This window comes from Teleopsis dalmanni, chromosome 1 (genome assembly GCF_002237135.1).
Source record: "Teleopsis dalmanni isolate 2A chromosome 1, ASM223713v2, whole genome shotgun sequence".
Classification (NCBI taxonomy): domain Eukaryota; kingdom Metazoa; phylum Arthropoda; class Insecta; order Diptera; family Diopsidae; genus Teleopsis; species Teleopsis dalmanni.
In genome coordinates this window covers 83529091-83549897 of record NC_051846.1, presented here as the reverse complement: position 1 = coordinate 83549897, position 20807 = coordinate 83529091, and the positions used below count along the sequence as shown (strand labels likewise).

The window sequence follows — 20807 nt, the reverse complement described above, 5'->3', positions numbered from 1 at the left end:
GAAATGTATAACTAATTTCTGGAAGATTCCTCTAAATAGTAAAAAAAGTAATGATGATCTGGTGACTTTCTATTATTTGAAAACGACGAAAATCCTATTTAATAGTAATAAAATGATTTAACATAAGTTTAAAAATTTTTTTACTTATATTAAATATCGGATTTAAAGACTGCTATAAAAAATATGTACAGCAAAAATGAATATTAAAAGAATTTAATCTATTTAAATTCAACATATTATATAATTATAAATATATAAATATGTTTATAATATACATATATTATATGTTACATACTATAAATATAATAAATACACATATATATTAAATATACATACATTAAATACATACATATATTACATATGTTATACATATACATATAATACATAAATATACATAATATAAATATAATAAATATATTAAAAAAATATAATTATTTTTAGTTATATAATAATTAAAATATTACTATTTCATTCTTATAAACTGTCAATACAAGTGTAGGGTGTACAAACATTTTGAGCATACCATGGCAACGATGACGTATTTAATTGTAAATATAGAAAATTTGTCGTTCCTTGATAAACTTTTATTTTCCGTATTCGCATGTTTTTCGCGTAACAAAGAAGAAAAAAAAAGCACAATTCAAAATAGCTTGAGATACTTGTGCAGATGTGCAAAATATTTATTTACTGGTTACTAATAGCGACAGCAGTGCCATCAGTCAATTAACGTCTGTCCGCTCCAATCGTCGAGCCCATAGCCACAGCTTTGCTCAATAATTCTACTAATGTTGTGTTCTAAAAATCTGAAAATTGAATTCAGTTGATAGTTACACTTTGGCCGTGTAGGACATTCACATAAATCTTGAAAGATTCGTAAACACACCGTAGGGCGCAAAAATTTTTCCAATATTTTTAAAACTGCTGTTCCACATCTGATCGGTATAAATTTAGAACAGAACTACGCAGAGTTCACGCAGAGTTTGAAATGTTTCGACGATGTGTAACATCACTGGTGCAAACCGCAGGAACTAACGCGCTTTCCGGAAGTGTGCCAAATGTGACTTCACGTTTTCTATTCAAACGTACGGTGCATCTAGAAAATAATGGGAGACCACCAAAAATTTTAATAACCGGTGTGTAAAAAATTATTAAAAAAATTATTATGTAAAAGTTAGTATTATAAAAATAGAAAAAGGTCTAAGCGTGTAAAAAAAAAATTAAATTAAATTTGCGAAATTTATGAATTATTTTTAAAAGATTCTCTGACGAAGGCCAAAAATCGTGCATGTGTTATAGAAAATGTGTGCGCGAATTTTCAAACGTCGGTGAAATTTATTTGTTTAAAATAATTTTAAAAATGTTTATATTTCAAGGTTAAAATTGCAAAAAAAAAATATATTATATTATAAATTTATTTATACGAAAATTTTAAATCGCGTGATACAGTGTCTCTAAAATTGAATAATGATATATATTAATCTATTATATATATATGTATTGTCAAAAATAAAGCATATATTATATATATGCTTATAATACCGTATTGATTTACTAAAATTTTAAAAAATACTTACAAATTATAATTGACAAAATATCTTGATTCTAAATATAAATTTTATTATATTGTAATTTTATAATAATTAAATTAATAAATAATAAATTATAATTACATCCCATTTTATCAAAAAGGTTTTGATTTTCACTGAGCATGTACACCCAAGATGGTCTATGAAGTAGATCGAAATATTAATATAAATTATAAGGATTTTTTTTTTTTTTATTTTTATGTGTTAAATAAACGATCTAAATCCGGTGAAAATCAAAAAACTTATTTTAAATTAATAAATATTTATTATAAATACTGTAAAAACATGTTAATATTTATAATAACAATATATATAATAATAATATATATAAATATATAGAAAATAAATTTATAATAATATATTATTTATAAAAATTTGTTAATATTATAGTAAAAAAAAATATATATATTATATATATATATATATATATATATATATTATATATATATATATATATATAATATATATATATATATATATATATATATATATATATATATAAGAGATACTAAATGATTATAAAATATATATAAAAAATAATTTAACACTAAAAATTAAATACAAATAAAATTTGATCACCTACTACTTTTTTCCGTACTTTATAGTACTTAATTTCTGAATTTATACATGTTTTTACTATATGTTATATAGCGACTATATGTCGCTATATGTTTTTACATGCATTAGAACATTAGATATATTATTGTCATAAATCATTATCATCTAACATCCATCCGATCGTATAGCTTATGTTCTGCATGCGTATAATAATAAAGAAGGATCCAAGCTCGCTATGTTAAGCAAAAATTTCTAATTTACATTAAAAATTAAACATTTTAAAAATTAAAAAAATTATGAACTTTTGAATAGGAATGTAATATCATCTGAGAATTTTATTTTTATAAAAAATCGGCATATCTGAGTTGAGATATTAAATGTACTATTTATTATGATATTAAACTATACAATATTTATCAAGTTTTCTTATATATTAATTTACTAAAAAATTTTTTAAATTTGTTTTGTAAAAAGTCACAAAAATGTATATTTGCATAATTTTTTTTTTAAAAAGAAAACTTTTTGTAGTGAAAATGTCTACATGGGGAGGTAAATCAACCACTTCCTGTATTCACCATAATTGCCACTATGCAACTTTTAGTTTTTGTCGGCTTACTCGATATTCCAAAGGACAGCCCGGCCAATGATCTTAAACACTCATGCTCACACTCAACATTCCGTATTCAGTCAGGAGTGGACTACGGGGTGGTTTCACTTTTTTATAAAATGAATTCATTTAATACGAAGTTTTGACTATAGTTTTTACCAAGGCTTTCGTCTAAAACTAACTTTACTAAAACTGAACCATTTTTCTGTTTTCTTTAAGATCGGTTTAAGTAAAGAGTGCCGTTTTTTATTTAAATAAATTAAAATATTTTGTTGTTCTTGTATATAAAATGTTATGTTTACTTTGGACGACGCTTTGCATTTTGTCGAAATTATAGCGATAATTTCTGATTAAGTCAACAAAGAAATAAATTATCCTATTGTTTATATAAAATAGTATTAAATGTCAGCCTTATAACTCAAATTATACTTAGTTTTTTTAAATATTTGGTTCAGTATTAATATACTTTATAATCCAAACATATACTTTGTTACCTTCTAGCTATTGCAAATAAGATATGTTTCTTTCTGGGGCTGTGTGAAAAGAGTGTAAAGGAAGATATAATGTTAGCTCATACTTTCACACAATTAGTCAAAGAAATTATATATTAAAATTATATATTATGCTCTGATTACTTCTAATTGCATTATGCTCAATAAGAGCATATAAGAATATTTTAATTTTATAAATTCATCAGCATTCGCACGTTCATGAATCATTGGAAACTTGTCTCTCTATCTAAACTGAACATCTAAAACTTTACTGAATACCATACAATAAGAATTTATGCTTACAATAGAGCAATATACTATACCCCTGACGAATTTTAAATTATTAACTTGATAATACTTCATAATTTGGCTTCATACATTTCATGCACTGATTTCTATTCATTAAGTTGAATTACTTGTAATTAATCTGGATTTGGATTTGAACTGATTTACACTTATACGATCGATTTTTTTAAAAAATGTATAGCACATATAATAGGTATACAAGTACCTCCATTCATTATTTTTATTTTTAAATATTTTTACTACATTCCCAAAATCTCTACTTCATATATTGTTTTTAAATTTATTTTTATCAAGTCCATTTTTCAACAGAATATTTGATATTTTATTTGGAAAGAGTTTTTATTAAGTTGCAGTTTTTTTCTTATATATATTATATATATATATCATTAATTGTTTTACATTTGTTTGAATCAAATGTTCTATTTGTCTAGTTATTTTCGCCGTTACATACTTTAGAATAAAACTATATAGAGTTCAGAATCATTAATCACTGTAATGTGCCAAAATTTCATTATATGTTTGTTATTTTTCCAAAATTATAATTTATTTAAATTTTAATTATTTAAATTTATTTAAATTTAAATTTAAAATTAACATATTAACAAAAGTTAACATTTCAAAGATAGGTATATCTTTTCCCACAATTTTATATATATTGAAAGTTATAATAACAATCACAACAACACTCAATAATGAGATTATGTTATGGACATCAAATAGTTCTTGAACCCTCTGATTTTTTGAAGTTATAAAAAACTAAAATATCATATATCCGTGGTAAATGATTTTAAAATGCTTTTATTATGCTACATATCTATAAAAGATCTGTAAACGAGAAAGATTCAAATAATTTGCATTAATAGACAATAAATAATTTAGAAATACGAAAATTGATAGTGGTCCCTAAAAAAACGAAAAACGACAAAAAAAAACAAAAGAAATATATGCGTTCTGAAGGATACATGGCAGCTCCTATGATCTTCCTTACTCCCAAATATGAATATGTAATATCCATGCTACATTAGGAACAAATTTTCGGTGGTTGTTATACCGAACTAAAGAATAAGTGATTTAAAGTACATTAACGCTGCATTATCTTTAGATTGAGATATGTACGGTGATATAAACTTTATTATCAAGTTTATATATGGTTCCAAATATTTCTATGTGTGACAGTTAAGTTAATAAATTATTGAATTAATTATGATAACTTAAAACAAAACTTAAACAAATGAATTTTACTTAGAATGATTTAATCAATTATTTGAAGTGATGATTGAAAACATAATAGAGTCGTAGAAACTATATGTTAGTATATTCATTTTGTCCTTAGATAACAGAAACTGCAAAACGATTATAGATGCATTCTTCAATAACGCCGTAACATTATAGATGCACTGTAAGGTATAGTAAATTTCGAGTGCAAGGAGAAAGAAGGTTCAAAAAGTTTATATATCAACACATTTCAACAAAAATCATGTTTGTTAATTTTGGCAAAAATTCAAAAAAATTTGGTGCTCACTGCATCAAATTATAGTAAAGTGATCTTTTACATTAAGGACATTACAAGGTATATAAGTGTCTATTCAATCAGCTAGTGATTATCACATTGCTTATATGACGGAATACTACGGCCATCTTTTGTGCTATAACTGATCATAATTGATAAGAATGTCTCTAATTGAACATTAAGTGTCACTTTTTCTACTAACAGATAAGGACAAGACTAATTTTATTGAAAAGAGGCCCACCTGCAACATTATACAGACATTTTTAAAATAAAAAAATGACAAGTTCGAATTTAATTATTTATAATGAGGTTTTTAAATTACAGTCAAACCTCTCTATAACGAAGTCCTTGGTGCCTACAAAAAACTTCGTTATAGAGAGGTTGAACAAAATTTTTTTTGTTTCAATTTTTTTTTGGCATTTGACCGAGGAATATGTACGTTTTTTTTTAAATATATTTAATTCATGTTAATTCATATATGTATATATGGTATATACATAACATTAAAAACATTAATTGTATATTGATAAGTCTTAATATTGACAAGTGTTTAACTTGTATTTGAATAAATTCGTTATAGAGAGGTTTTTTTGTATGCAAAAATTTGTTTACATACCTGAAAAAACTTCGTTATAGAGAGAAATTCGTTATAGGGAGGTTCGCTATAGAGAGGTTTGACTGTACTAAATTTTCACATAATACAATTTTATAAAACGTTATACTAAGACAATGTATATAGAAACAAAAACCTATTCTAAGTTCACATAATGAAAATAAGCTTGAACTAATGAAAATTCTTATTTTTTATCAGTAAATTGTCTTATAAGATCGAATTCTTTTAAATTCTTTTAAATATGTTCTATTATGTTCAATTATAGCAAATCTTATTACGTGACTGAAGCAATTAAGCTTTCTCTCAGTTGATCTTAATTAATTTATATGACAGAATAGCTTACTTAATGCCACTTAAAGTCGTTACTCTGACAGTTTTTTTAAATAATTAACATCAAAGCAATTTTATTTTATAATGAAAACTATGAGGAAAATATCTTAGAAAGGTTTAAACATTTTATTTTTTAAGGGAAATTAAGAGAAACTTATTTACATTTATCAATGGAGACTACAATTTTAAGAAGTGTATAACTATTATAGCTTAAAGATACATCTAATAAGGTTCTGCATGCTATGTGTTTAACATGCTAAACATGTGAAATTGTTAATATATTAAAGTGTAAAATCCATATTAAAATATTTTAATCACAATTTTTTTTATATAATTTGCAAATTACGCATCTTATTGGTAAATATTGTGTACCAAATTAATAATTTAAATTCTAATATTGATGCGTCTTTTTTTAATTTAGATGTTTATTTCAAAAAATAAATAATTTCTTTTTTTGTTTTCGAAATAACACTTTTTTATTTTATCAATTTGACAGTTTTCTTGAGTTTAAGAAAAAGGCACTTACGAAAAACTTTCAAAACAAATATTTAACACTAACAATTTAACACAGATCATAACAAATATTCAAAACTTTAACAACTTAACACAGATAGTTAGAAGATTTATCACAAAATTTTTAATGATGAGATTTAGAAATAGCGCAATATTGTGTTTACACTTACACTTATCGGATCACATTAACAGATTTTTGTATAATTTTAGTATTAAATGCAAACATCAACGCATTTTACAACTATTACCTATTTTAAGTGGATAGATTCTCACGAGGAAACTTATCAATAGCGTAATATTGTGTATACTTACACTTATCAAACCACATTAACAGATTTTTGTATAGATTTGGTATTAAATGCAAACATTAGCGCATTTGAAGAGCTAATTTTGATAATGTAAAGCTATTATAATTATTACTTATTTTAGGTGGCCTTGGGCAACTGGGTATTGAATGTGCAAAACTGCTCCGATCACAATATGGCGACTCAAATGTTATACTCTCTGACATAATTAAACCCAGTCAAACAGTGATTGAAAGTGGACCATACATTTTTGCAGATATATTGGATTTTAAGGGTTTGCAGAAAATTGTTGTAGATCATCGTATTGATTGGCTCATACACTTCTCTGCACTGCTAAGTGCTATAGGTGAACAAAACGTTCCACTTGCGGTGAGGTAAGCCAAATAAAACTATTAGTACTAATAACATTTAATTGCCAACGAATATTGCATTAACATTTTTCGCAGCAATAGTTAAACTTTCACTATTGTTTATGCTTAAGTCACTGCCTTCATAGAAAAATACATTGCGTGCCAACATCGTCATCACTGTAATGTTTCCTGATTTTGATAGCATTAAACTTTTCTTATTAGCAATGCTTATATCATATCATGTCACGAAAATACTCCAAAAATATAACATTTTGTTGATTATTTTATATAAGTATAATATATTTCCTACAGAGTCAACATTGAAGGCGTACATAATGTCATTGAACTCGCCAAACAATATAACTTACGTATCTTTGTTCCAAGTACTATTGGAGCGTTTGGTCCAGATAGTCCACGGAATCCAACACCGAACGTCACGGTAAATAGTTTATTAAAGAAATAAATTAGAAAAATGCATCTTAAATAATTTTTAATTTATAGATTCAACGGCCACGGACAATTTATGGCGTTTCAAAAGTTCATGCCGAACTGATCGGAGAGTATTATTATCATAAGTTTGGTTTAGATTTTAGATGTTTACGCTTTCCAGGCGTCATTTCTAGTGACCCACCAGGTGGCGGCACAACTGGTAAACAATTTATTTAAAATAATTTTTTTATTTTTCTCTGTATTTAACTAAATACGTTAAATTGTTCTTAATTGCAAAAAAATCAAGACAACTAAGTATTTATGGGCAATAGAGCTATTCAAACAAAGAGCAGAAAAAAAATTAACACAAATACGTAATACAAATAATAATCTTTAAAAAAAAAGAACACATAGGGGCAATAAATTGTTTGCTCATGTTTCTTTTGAAATAATAGCAACAAAATAATGTCTGCTACATAGGGTCGTCTAATTTTTTTTTAACTCTTTTATTTGCTTTAAATTAAAGCCTAATTATTTTATATAAACATACTATAATAAAATATATATGGCCCAATGTTCCCCTGGGAACGTACTGGATTGATTATTATAATAAAATATATAATGATTTGTAAGTAATTTTAAGGGGCCTCTGCATAAGTAGCCAGGCCTTATTTACCAGATATCACGGCGCATAAGTTGAAGTAATCAGGGTGATCTTTAGGAAAGCAGAATAGCGGGTCTATCTTTTCAGTCTCATTTGTAATATTAGCAAGAGGTCTAGCCAGTGGCTTCACATGGTTTTCAAGATTTGAAATATGTTTCTGCCTTATTCTCTCGAACTCGACTTAAACCATCGGAACTCTCAAATCGAAATGTATATTTTCACTTGTGGTAAATTGTATAGAAACAACCGAAAAATATTATTAGACAATTAACTTTTCCGAACTTATTTCAAATTTCCAATATGGTCGCCTTTAGCTTAAACTAGGCTATATATCGGTCAGCAAACGAGGCGCACTCTGCGTAAATATCAACCTATGCAATATTCATTCATGCATAAAGAAGAGATTTTTCTGATCTAGTATGTTTAGCGGTTTTTTCTTATTTGATTACAATATTTTTATTTTATTTTATGAAAGATTTTTTTTCTTTTAAAAATGGCGAGAATTTCAATTACAAGATAATGTAAAAATCCTTTTTTACTTCTATTTTATTAATACGCCTTAAAGGGGGATTTTTAAAAGTATTTACTTAAAAAAAATCAGACTTTAAACACTTTTTTTCACCAGTTACTATTGTACCCAATTAATAAAGAAATTATAGGGAACACTGATCTTCGCCTATACATTATACCTGGAAATTAAGCTAGTGAACTAGTTTGTTAGATAGTTGATCGCGGAAGGTACTGCGCTGTCGGAAACAAGTCTGAAATGCTGTCCAATATTGTTGAGTTATTAACTTTTTCTCACCGAAATGTTTAAAAGATACTTCACCATTTTACAACAATCCTAATTTTATTATTACTTATTACGTTTCTAAACAACAAAAATTTATTCACACTGATAATAGAGATACTAGGACTCTAACAGTAATCACCTTTGGTGTTTCAACAAATGAAATTTTTTCGGAGAATTACGTTTAAGCTTCATCACTGACACTTGATCATCTGCGTAACATGGCCCTTAGATACTTTAGTTATAGAGTGTTAGCTGTTTAAAGTGTGTTGCAGTTCAATTGGGACATAGTGAATATAAATTGTGAAATTGCGCTAAATAGTATGAAAAATAAGAAAATATTCTATTTATAAATTTGTATATAGGACAGTTAATAGGTTAATAGTTAATAGAGTTCTTAAGAAAACATTAATATTAAATGAATTCATTACATCGGGTGTTTTTTAGCTGTTTGAGAACTTGAAACAATAATACAAGACAGAAATATCATTGAAATGAATTTTTTGTTATCATTTATATGACAGGCTACGATTTACATGATCCATTCGATCAGTCAAATTTTTGATTAATTTTTGGAATAAATGTGGTCGTATGGAGTCAATGCTCGCATAAATATTGGATTTCAATGCTTCAAGAGTTGATGGTTTCTCGGCATAGCAAGCCAATGACTTAACATAGCCCCATGAAAAGTAAACAAGAGGCATTAAATCGCACAAACGAGGAGACCAGTTAACAGGACTACTTCTGAAAATAAAGTTGTTCCCAAATTAATTTCGCAATAAATCAATTGTTAAGCGCGCTGTATAGCAATTTGCGCCGTCTTGTTGGAACTTAATGCCAAATGTCATCGATATTTAACTGATTAATTTTTTGAAAAAAAAAATAACAGTCAGCATGGCTCGATAGCGCTCAGCATTCAACATAACGACAGCTCCTTTCTCATTTCGAAAGAAATAAAAACCGATGATGCCGCCAGCGTGTAAACGACATCTAACAGTCAATTTTAATGGATGTAATGGTGATTCGGTAACGGCTTGTGGATTACCTTCGGTAACGATTAATAATTGCATGAATTGCATGCTCACTAGGCCGATGATGTTGACCTTAAAATCGACGAAGTGCTCTATGAACTTCGCGAAAATACTTGATTAGAATCTTACTCTTAAACAATTTATTAAAATTATTTTCACTTGATTATATATAAAATGCGAAGTGACCCTGAGTCGCACATATTTCAGCTTTACATATTCGATTTGAATACGAGAAGCTTTTTTCTGTGTGAAGATAATCTATGAACTGAAGACTTCATAGATTATTAAAAAGCCTTATTCCTAGTGAAAATATTCACTCAGAACTGTGAAGATATATATATAAGACGTAGTCCTATGCTTCATAGATTTTTAAAAAGCCTTGAATATAGTGCAACACCTTTAACTATATATATATATTTTCCAGAGCTATGGACATAGATGATAAATATATTTAGTGCCTTCAAAATTTATCAAAGAAAATTATTACGTTTCAATTAAAATTTCTCAGTTATCAAAAAATATTTTTCAAAACTATAAAGATTCTAAAGAAATTATTGTTTAATTTATCAAAACTATTTAATTTAAGTATTAGTAGTAATATAAATTGAGTTATATTATTATTATTCTTCAAATATTAAAAAATTAAAGCTTTTTTACTTTTTTTATATCAATAAAAATTATATTTTTATTTTAAAATATGTAATTTTCACACTTATATAAAAAATAACAGGAATACCGTATTAAATTATATGAAAAAATATTCGAAATACTTTATAAATTTTTCGGATATAATACAAAATAAAATTAAAGTTAAAAATTGCTTTCTTCTTCAACTTATCAAAAAATTTCATACATCATTAGGAAGCAGAAGCATAAATGTATAACTGGGTTTTCCACTTTATTTAACCTTTTAAGCTACATTTTTCGAGACGTTTTCAAGACTCGCTTAAGACTTCTTCCAAAGTTAGTTAGTCTGCGCAATTGAGCATATAATTTGCTTTAACAACTTAAATTGGAGTTAAAAAAAATTGCTTTTATCCAGTGAAAGAAACTGTTGAAATTTCAAATCTCTCATTTTATTATTACAGATTATGCTGTTGCAATTTTCCATGAAGCTCTACGCACTGGGAAGTACACTTGCTATTTGAAGCCTGATACACGGCTGCCTATGATGTACATTGAAGATTGTCTAAGGTACTGATTACTATAAAGACAATGTGATTATATTTTATTGATATCAAACTTAATTTTCTTAAATTTTAGAGCTTTACTTGAATTTATGCGTGCGCCATCGGAACAATTAAAACGAAGAGTTTATAATGTAACTGCTATGTCTTTTACGCCAGAGGAATTGGTCGAAAAATTAAGTAAATATGTGCCTAACTTGCACGTCACTTATAAGCCGGATAGCCGGCAATCTATCGCAGATTCTTGGCCGCAAGTATTTGACGATTCGGACGCAAGACGTGATTGGAATTGGAAACATAAATATGATGTGGATAATTTGGTAGAGTTCATGGTGAAGGATGTACAAGAAAACTATATTAATGTGGAGAATGCCATTTCGCGTGCCTCAGCCAAAATTTAGATAGATAATTTATTAGCCAATGAAGTTGCATTTATTTTTAAACACCAAATTTAGTATTTCTTAGATTACCTTTATCATGTATTACACAAATGGTTTGAATTAATACAAATTTTACATTAATTAAAAATTAATATTAAATTGTTTAAATTCATTTATTAAAGTTTCATATTTAAACTTTATAATCAAACTTTCATATGTTTGAATTAAAACAAATTTTAAATTAATTAAAAATGAATATTAAATTGTTTAAATTCACTAATTAAAGTTTCATATTTAAACTTAAGAAGTGGGGAATGCAATAACAGAATAAAATTAAATTTTAAGACAGAATTTTTTTATTTATAAATTTAATTTTTGAATCAATCTTTAATTTATAATATTTAGGTAAATTTATATAACTGTAGTTTATGCGTCAGTTTTAAAAATAGCACAGCATAAGCAATTATTATTTGCGAATAAATAGCAAAAATTTAATTCTTCAATTAAATTTTTTTAGAATTATTTGCCAAAAACAAATAATGTGCTATTTTGTATTTTAGTTAGATGAAATATATATTGAACAATTCTACTTAAAAATATTTGGAACTATTAATCATATGACCACTAATACAAAACTTCTCTTATTATTCAAGACAATTCTATTTTCTGAAGTTGAACATAAAAGAACATTAATGCAATCCTCCAGAAAATCCCAAATTGCGCATTTGGTAGCCATAGAGAATATTCAACTAATATCAATCCGTGTACTCGTTTGAACCCAATTAAGGATACAATAGAAATGCAGTAACCCGAATGGGGATGGAAAAAACCAATATCAATATTGCTCGAAAGATAATAAAAAGAAACCCGTAATGTTCTAACCGTCCCAGTTTCCCCACTATAACTTGGAGAAAAATATTATAACGCGAATTAAAAAACACTTTTTTTCATGGATTAGTTGATAAGAGAGCACGACTATTTAACTAGTTCCATAAACTAATAATGATATAAACTAATAACAGAATCTCTATGCAGCACCTAAGAGCACTTTCAACACATAAATTGTATATAATTACATAATTAAATTATAAATTATATATTAAATTATATTAATTATATTATATTAAATTATAATATAATAAATTATTATTATGAAAGATTATTACTAAAAATCATTATTTACAGTTGCAATGTAATTGCAATTGAATAAATACATAAATAATTATTTATGAGCAGGCTAATTGGTCATTTAAATAAAAATAAAAAAAAATAATTTATTATTTATATTTAAAACAAATTATTTTATTAAGATGTTTTCCGATATTTCGACTATCTATAATAGTCATCTTCAGGGAAATATAAATATGTATAGATTAATTTCGTTAAACTGCAACTTTTGATTGATCTGGTAATGATTAAATTAATTTCATTTAATTAATAACTATTAATATAATATAATAATATAGCTGACATTCCATAATTCTATATATCTCTGATAAAAATCCAATTCGAATAATTCAGATAATAACATTTCATTGAATGAAAAAGGTTGATCAACTGCATAAAACTGTAAGCATTCTTCATTATACGAAAAGACTACAAAATACTATAACGCTGAAAATATCTCTTGAAATCTCAAAAATGGACATACAATGGACATATGGGTACTTGGAACTCATATATGCCAAAATTTTATTTGGGAGGTGCACATGCAAGACAGGCTCATTAATTCCGCCCATTTGGATCTAGTGCTGTTCATATTCGGTTTTATAAACTATTTGAAGAATTCGGTTATTCGGAAAGCAAACCAAATCTTCGGACTTGAAAAAAATTTTGATTTTTTGTGAATCCGAAGTCTTTGAATTTCCGGATTTAGTCGGTGTCCACTTGAGAGAAATTTCACTGTACTACCTTAAATCGTACACAAATAATTAAAATCCTAAGTACAAAAATCTAAATTTACATTAATAATCCAAATCAAATATCAAAAAAAAAAAACGACAAAAAAATATATAAGAACTTATCCATAATTTTATTGCCCATTATCACAATTAGTTTAACCGAATACAGCTGTCCAATTAGTCTCACACCTTAACTCTGCACAATTCAAGTAAATTAAATTTATTTTTTACAAGTTTTTAGTATATATATAATATATATTAAATATAAGAATTAATATATAAAATAAAAAACTTAAATATTTACTAAAGTACTTAAATCAGACGTTGAAAATAATCTGCTTAAATAAAAGTGGACTTACTCTCTTGTTAACATATTTGTACCAAGGACAAGTGGCACTATTGAAAATGAAAAATTAACTTAGAATTAGCTTAAATGAATAGTAAATCTAAATGGGTCATAAAAAATCCTAAAAAATATAGTCTTCGCCCAAAACGCACTTAAATAAAATATATATTTAAATAAAATATTAATAAATATATAAAAAATACAATAAACTAAATAAGAAAAATACAATAAATTAAATACAAAAAACAAAAAAAAATAATAAAACAAATGAAATAAAAAAAGATATTAAATTAAATAAAAAAATATATAAAAATAATAAAAAATAAATTAAATAAATATATATATAAAAATAATAAAATAAATTATATAAAAAGATATATAAAAATAATAAAATAAATTAAACAAAAATGTATATAAAAATAATAAAATAAATTATAAAAAATTATATATAAAAATAATAAAATAAATTGAAAAGAATATAATAAGAAAAATACAATAAATTAAATTAAAAAAAGAAAAAATTCAATAAATTAAATAAAAATAATACAATAAATATAATAAAAATAATGCAATAAATTAAATAAAAAAATACAATAAATTAAAATAAATGTAATAAATTAAGTATAAAAAAAAACATATTTCGTTTTAAATTAAAGCATTTAATTAATGATTTATTTAATATTTAATGATACATTGAAATGAACATTTGAGCAGTATTACTTAAAAAAAATGGTTTTATAAATTTGTCAAAAATACTTTTAATTATAGAAATACAATGTGTGAGAATGATTTTATTCAAATTTAATTGTAAATATATCCTATTGATTGAAATATATTGATATGTTTTAATTATGTCAAATGCAAATTTCGCAAATTTCAAACAATTATAATAATTAAATACGTATTCGAAAACCGAGTTTTGCTTATAAAAATTTTCTTATTTTTTTGTATTTTATATATATTGTATGAAATTGAAATAGGAAAAAAAAATCAATTTATTATTCTCTAATACTAAAAATCGCCGAAAAAATTTTCATCCTTGAGTTCAGCAGCAATATAATGATGCGCACAGCCACCATGAGTTGTTGCAAACATAATTGCATCAGAATTTAATTTAAAATCTTGTTTGATTTTATTTTTATTTATTGTGTGGCAACAATAATCTAATTCCTCACTAATTAAACAATATTTGCGGTTACTGACGTTTAAATCACATTTTCTGTCATCTGCAAAAATAATATAAAAACAGAAAAACCTATCAATTTTAAGTTTTTGTGAGGAACATAGATAATAGATAATTATTCATCATGAATGGTTTAGAATATGAGTGAATATATTACTCAAACGCTATTTAAAACCTATTCCTTCGTTTACAATTTGTTTCAAATCTGATTACTTTAAATCTGATTAATTATAAAGCTTTAGCCAATTCTTAATATTTACTAACTATCAAAAAATATATTATCTGAGTTGTACGTTTTTAATATTGCTATATGTTGCTTATTGCTTCAGATATATTTATATATAAATATTATACAAGAGTAAGTGCTTGAAATGTAAGTACATTAAATTTTTTTTTATAAAGTATAAGTTCAAATAAATGTATATGCTTATTAAACTGCTTAATATTTAATTTAATATATAAATATATATATTTATTGATTTGTGTCAAAAAATGATAAACTTAAAATATAATTTTTATTAGTTTTAGTTTATGTGTAAAGACAAATCATATTTGAAGATATTTTTCGAATATTAAGTTTTTAATTTGAAATTATTGTTAAAGCTTTTTGTTGTACAACTAATACAAAATCTATTGCACATATAAAAACAAAATAAAATTTTTTATTTTTTTTAAATATTAAATAAAGAATAATGTGCTTATTATACACCTACGCGTCTCTAACGCTTTATATACATGTAATATTTTGATATATTTATTTATATATATATATATATGTATATTGAGATTAAGTTTGTGTTTCATTTTAAATGGTAATTAGTATTTATATAAGAACACATATGCATATATGTATAAATATATATTTGCGTTGAATGTATGTATATTATTATTTTTATTCAATTGCGCTGCAGTTAGAATACACACATATGCATTGAGTACAAAATAGATAATTTACATATTATGGAGGAACAGAAATTCTATGAAGGAATTACTTTGTTACTTTGTTTAACTAAGTTTGGATTTATATTATAATATAATTTTTATTTTTCGGGGAATAGATCTAATGAAACAATTATATCATATGGGATGACATACAACGACTGACATCCCTGTTAGCACGGTGTAAATGACCTTGATAATGTTGCTGATTTGGCGAAAATTGTGATTGTGCTATCTGATTTTGTGGTGTTGATGGAGTGTGAAAATTACTTTCAGTGTAAATGTGATCATGACCAACTCTCCAACTGGCGACATCTACCTGTTGCTCGTTCTGCTGATCAAATTGCATTCGATGTGGTAGATTGCTGTAATCTTCTGTATCCATTAGGCATTGCTGCGTTCCAATTTGAGTCGAGGGCAACGAAAAGAAATCTACAATAAAAAAATTATCAATATTTAAAAATTAATTTGAAAATTAAGAAGCGGATAACATATATTAAAATAAGTTTTAATTATTAAAATTAAGTCTATTAAAAAAAAATAATATTCAGGTGAAACAATAAATTCTTAGTCAATCTGAAACGAAGAAATAAAAAATTTTTGTATTTGAACGAAGATTAAAAAATAAAAAAAAAAAAAACGAAGAATGAACGGCATTGATGTTAAAATTCGTTTTAACATGAAATTGATCCGTAACATTTTCGTAAAATATGCAAAAATGCAAATAACATTTTGTTGAACCAACAAAGACGGTTAAAATTTCTACTTAATAAAAAGTCGTCAACTTTTTATTTGTTTTTCTATTCCGTTATGTACGACCAGTACTTCAACGTTAATTAACGTTAAAATAAATGTATACTAGTAAATGAACTAAAGTAGAACATTTTAAACAAACAATACATATTTAAAGTTTTATATATTTATATACCACATATACAGATAATCCTTTGTCAATTACCAAAATGGTAGCTAAAACTAAAAATGCAAGGATTGTTAAAAAAAAACTATATATGTATATATGATAATATTACTATAACTAGATTCACAAGTTTGTGAGTAAAGATTCCGACTACTTAATTATATCATTAAACGTAACAATAAAAGCAAAAATATTATACACACCATGGTATATTAATACTAACATTTAATATTATTTTTCCTGCTTTTTTTTTTAAATCATAGTCACAAAAATAGAAAAATAGAAATTTCTTGGCTTTTTAATATAAACATTTAAAAAAAAATTAATTAAATTAGCGTGCAGTGCACTTTGCAATTAATTGCAGCAATGTCAGTAGCTGAAGCAGCGTGACCCAATTGTGTAAAAATAAAAATTACAAAAAACTGATGCTAGGTGACGGAAATTTTGCTGAGCCGCAATTTAAATAAACAGGGTAATTATTAATTAATTATTAAAATTTTACACAACATCTTTATCTAATATGTATAAAACTAATATTATTATAAAGCAAACAAATTTGTTTTTATCTTTTTAAACTAAATATTGATATTAAAATGTTTAAGATATGCTTCTTAATATTAAAACTTTCAAAAACAAATAAATATTAACAACTTAATTATACAAATAAATTATATTTAATGAAGCAAACAAGTATTTTTATTTATATTATAGTATGTACATATATATATATTCGTTTATTCTAATAAATTGTGACTAATGATTTCTCCTAACACCCTGTTAATTTAACAGAAATGTTAACAGAAAAATGTTGTTACCAAATTAAATTTTCTTTAACTGCATTTAAGTTTATATATCACACAACAAAAAAAGCAAGAAAAACAATACGTGTAAATTATCGCTTAAATATTTAAATTAAAATTTCTATTTTGTCTTTTTTATCTACACTTAACTCTTGCGATATATTGAAGAAAAAGTTTATTTAGAGAAACATTAAAATTACATATTGTAAATTTTGGACAAATGATTTCGACCTTGTAAGAATTGCAACACTCAATTTGCCCCACTTCGCTTTAAATCATTCTATCTATATTTAATTTTATAATGAAATACACAACTTATTTAAAATTTTTATACTTGCTATTGAAAAAAACTACATACTTACCATTGCAATATTGAGCGGCATAATCATCATCGAAGCGGCACCGTTTAGCTACAGCAGAACTGTTGAAATCAACGCTGTCGCTGTCGATGTCACCGTCTCTGCCGCAGAAGCGCTTTTTGCAACGCACACTTTTAATGTTGTCAGTTATGCCATTTCCATCTTTCGTAATGTTATTGTTTTGGGTAATATTGTTGTTGTTAGATGCATCTTCTGTTGTAGTGTTCACATTCGAAAAACCATAGTAACCATTTGACGACATATGATTAATTGAATAGATATTGTTGTTGTTTGGTGTTGTCGGCACTAAACGCGGATTAAAAACATCCACGTGATTTAGTGTACTATCCTCTGCCATAGCATTTTCTGATGCTCCAATAGCCCAAATTTCAATATTTGTTAAAAGCATTATTATTAAATGATTCTCTTCTATACTTCAATGTTATAATACACGTTTACAACATTGACGCGTTGTTAATGGAAAATTACCAAAATCCTTGTTTACTTGCCGTTAACGTTGTATTGTCTTGTTTTTTTTTTTCTTTTCTTTTGTACGGTACAAATACAGTATAAAATGTGTACAATGATTAATTATTGTGTTCGTAGTCAAAAACGATACAGCACTTAATAAAACGCAAAATTTAAATTCTTAATAACTTAACGCGGCGGTGACGCGAGTCTTAAAAATACTCAATATTCAATATCTTTTTTCCCCGAAAGCGTCGTCTCTTTATTTGAAAACAACTTTTACCCCAACGTCGTACAGCAACGTTCAGACAGCGACTGTGGCGAAATCAAAGCGAAGTACAATACATTTAGTTCAAAAGCAGTGTAAAACTGAAACTTCTCTCCTTAAGTATACTAAATTTGTGTATAACTTTTGTTGTAATCATATTTATTTAATTATTGCAATCACTTTATTTATTTTACTATCAATATAATTGAATTAAAATTTTAAATTTTACATAAAATATAAAGTATTTATATCACACTGCAATTATTAAAAATATATTTTTTTCAATGAAAATTGCTTAAATGCGTTCTCTTGTTTTTCGAAACACTCTTATCTTAATTTTTTTTCAACTCAACAAATACACCTTATGAGAGTGCACTAAAACATGTAGTACAGTCTGCAGTATTACGATCAAAAATTACACCGCACTTAGATCGTAAATGATAGCATTATTCAAGGCATTCATTTTTGTTGTTAACGAAAATAGAGTGAGAAAATAACAAGAAGTGAATGCCAGTTTTTTATTTAAAATATGTATTAATATGAAAATAATAAGTCATCAATTTTGCTGATTGGTTATACTTTGGGCCAATTTAATATTTGGGTTACATTTTTACAGAGAGGTTTCGAAAAAAAGATAATTCTTTTTATATTGTTTTAGTTTATTGAATTTTTGGATGACCGTACAGCTGTTTCTGGTATTACCAAATACCCTTCATCAATGGTCTTGAAATTATGTATTGTTTTTAATTATTTGTAAATAATTTTTCAGACCTCAAGTACCAAGTGTTTGATATTGATATAAAGTGTACGTAAAAGAATTTTGTTGTAATTAAATAAATTACATAGAGGCCGTATGCAAGTTCAAGTAAATTGAGGTAAATTAAGTTCAAATTTACTAGGGATTTTTTGCACTGTACTTATGTATATATTTATTTATATATTGCACTTATTTATTATTTTTGGTTAAAAGTTTTCAAATTTATTTATTAAACATTTTATAAAATTTTTACAATGGTAACACGAAATTTACCATTTTTATTTAATTTACCCTACTCGAAATTCTAATAAATACCAACATCCGGTGCCATACCGACATAATTTACTATTTCCCTCAATTTACTCGGACACGGACATTTTCCTGGGTAAATTTATATTAAATTTTTTTAAATGTATATGTATATGTTCTATTATATACATGTATATGTACTAATCCCTGCGCTTTGCTGGTGTACAGGTGGTGAATTTCGAGATAAACATAAAATCTGTAATACCCATCAAATTGGTATAATCTGTAAAGGAACCCACGATCGCAATGAAATCAATAAATTTGGAGTAGCTGTTGGTTTATTTTTTAATTTTTTATAATTGGTAAAAAAGCTGGAGTGAAAAAATTAAAGCTTATAGATTAGTTTTTCTTTTTGTTTTCACTATTATATAGTAGTCTATGCACTACTCTATCACCAAAGTTGCGACGTTTGTTTAACTTCTTCCTTACGGCGAGTATAATATTAGTATTAGGTGGAGTATTATAATTCCTTAACATCGGTGATAGTTAATGGACAATACTACATAATAATAAAAACAATAATAAAAACTAATCTATGTATAAACTTTTATTTTTTCACTTCAGCATTTTTATCAATTATAAAAAAATTAATAAATGGTGATTTAACTTATTTTAATAAATCGAAATTAGCATCTTAAACAGTGTAAACGTGTTATTACAAATTTATTTTAAAAATACTTTTATTTTGAAACAAACTAAAGAAAATAACATCATCTTGGCTTGTTTATATTTTTATAAATCATAATTTTGTAATTGAAATATGCGTCTATATTATCTCTTCAATTGTTATTTCAAAAATGAAACTTATTATCTGTTAATTAAAATATTGAAAGGGCATTAAGAATCATTTATCACCTAGTGAAATTTATTTAATGAGTTAAAATGTTTGAATTTGAACCGTTTACCTT

At 25.4% G+C, this 20807-nt stretch overlaps 2 protein-coding genes across 4 annotated transcripts; one reads left to right on the top strand and one right to left on the bottom strand.

The window, feature by feature from the left end:
• Positions 1–758: 758 nt before the first annotated feature.
• Positions 759–11789, top strand: LOC119672681 (L-threonine 3-dehydrogenase, mitochondrial). Its single transcript, XM_038083800.1, has 6 exons — positions 759–1133; positions 6944–7193; positions 7482–7608; positions 7671–7818; positions 11172–11277; positions 11347–11789. Exons 1-6 carry the CDS (start codon positions 986–988, stop codon positions 11669–11671), a joined length of 1104 nt encoding a protein of 367 aa, XP_037939728.1. The 5' UTR covers positions 759–985; the 3' UTR covers positions 11672–11789.
• Positions 11790–14826: 3037 nt separating this feature from the next.
• Positions 14827–18895, bottom strand: LOC119670679 (transcription factor mef2A). 3 transcript variants are annotated; one of them, XM_038081048.1, is made up of 3 exons: positions 18101–18895; positions 16176–16451; positions 14827–15123 (listed from the first exon to the last, which is right to left on the bottom strand). In XM_038081048.1, the coding sequence occupies exons 1-3, from the start codon at positions 18504–18506 to the stop codon at positions 14909–14911; spliced, it is 897 nt and encodes a 298-aa protein (XP_037936976.1). In that variant the 5' UTR covers positions 18507–18895; the 3' UTR covers positions 14827–14908. The 3 variants fall into 3 exon arrangements, with proteins under 3 accessions (XP_037936976.1, XP_037936978.1, XP_037936979.1); XM_038081050.1 differs by having other exon boundaries at positions 16212–16451; XM_038081051.1 differs by lacking the exon at positions 14827–15123 and having other exon boundaries at positions 15968–16451; positions 18101–18894.
• Between the last annotated feature and the right edge of the window lie 1912 nt (positions 18896–20807).

What these genes read in the sequence shown, in the direction of transcription:
- LOC119672681 (XM_038083800.1), top strand. Translation starts at nt 986, where the DNA reads ATGTTTCGACGATGTGTAACATCACTGGTGCAAACCGCAGGAACTAAC. An exon ending in ATCCAACACCGAACGTCACG is followed by an intron (nt 7,609 to 7,670) that starts GTAAATAGTTTA and finishes TTTAATTTATAG; the next exon opens with ATTCAACGGCCACGGACAAT. An exon ending in ACCAGGTGGCGGCACAACTG is followed by an intron (nt 7,819 to 11,171) that starts GTAAACAATTTA and finishes TTATTATTACAG; the next exon opens with ATTATGCTGTTGCAATTTTC.
- LOC119670679 (XM_038081048.1), bottom strand. Translation starts at nt 18,506, where the DNA reads ATGCTTTTAACAAATATTGAAATTTGGGCTATTGGAGCATCAGAAAAT. An exon ending in TGCCGCTCAATATTGCAATG is followed by an intron (nt 16,452 to 18,100) that starts GTAAGTATGTAG and finishes TTTTTATTGTAG; the next exon opens with ATTTCTTTTCGTTGCCCTCG. An exon ending in TAACAGGGATGTCAGTCGTT is followed by an intron (nt 15,124 to 16,175) that starts GTATGTCATCCC and finishes TTATTTTTGCAG; the next exon opens with ATGACAGAAAATGTGATTTA.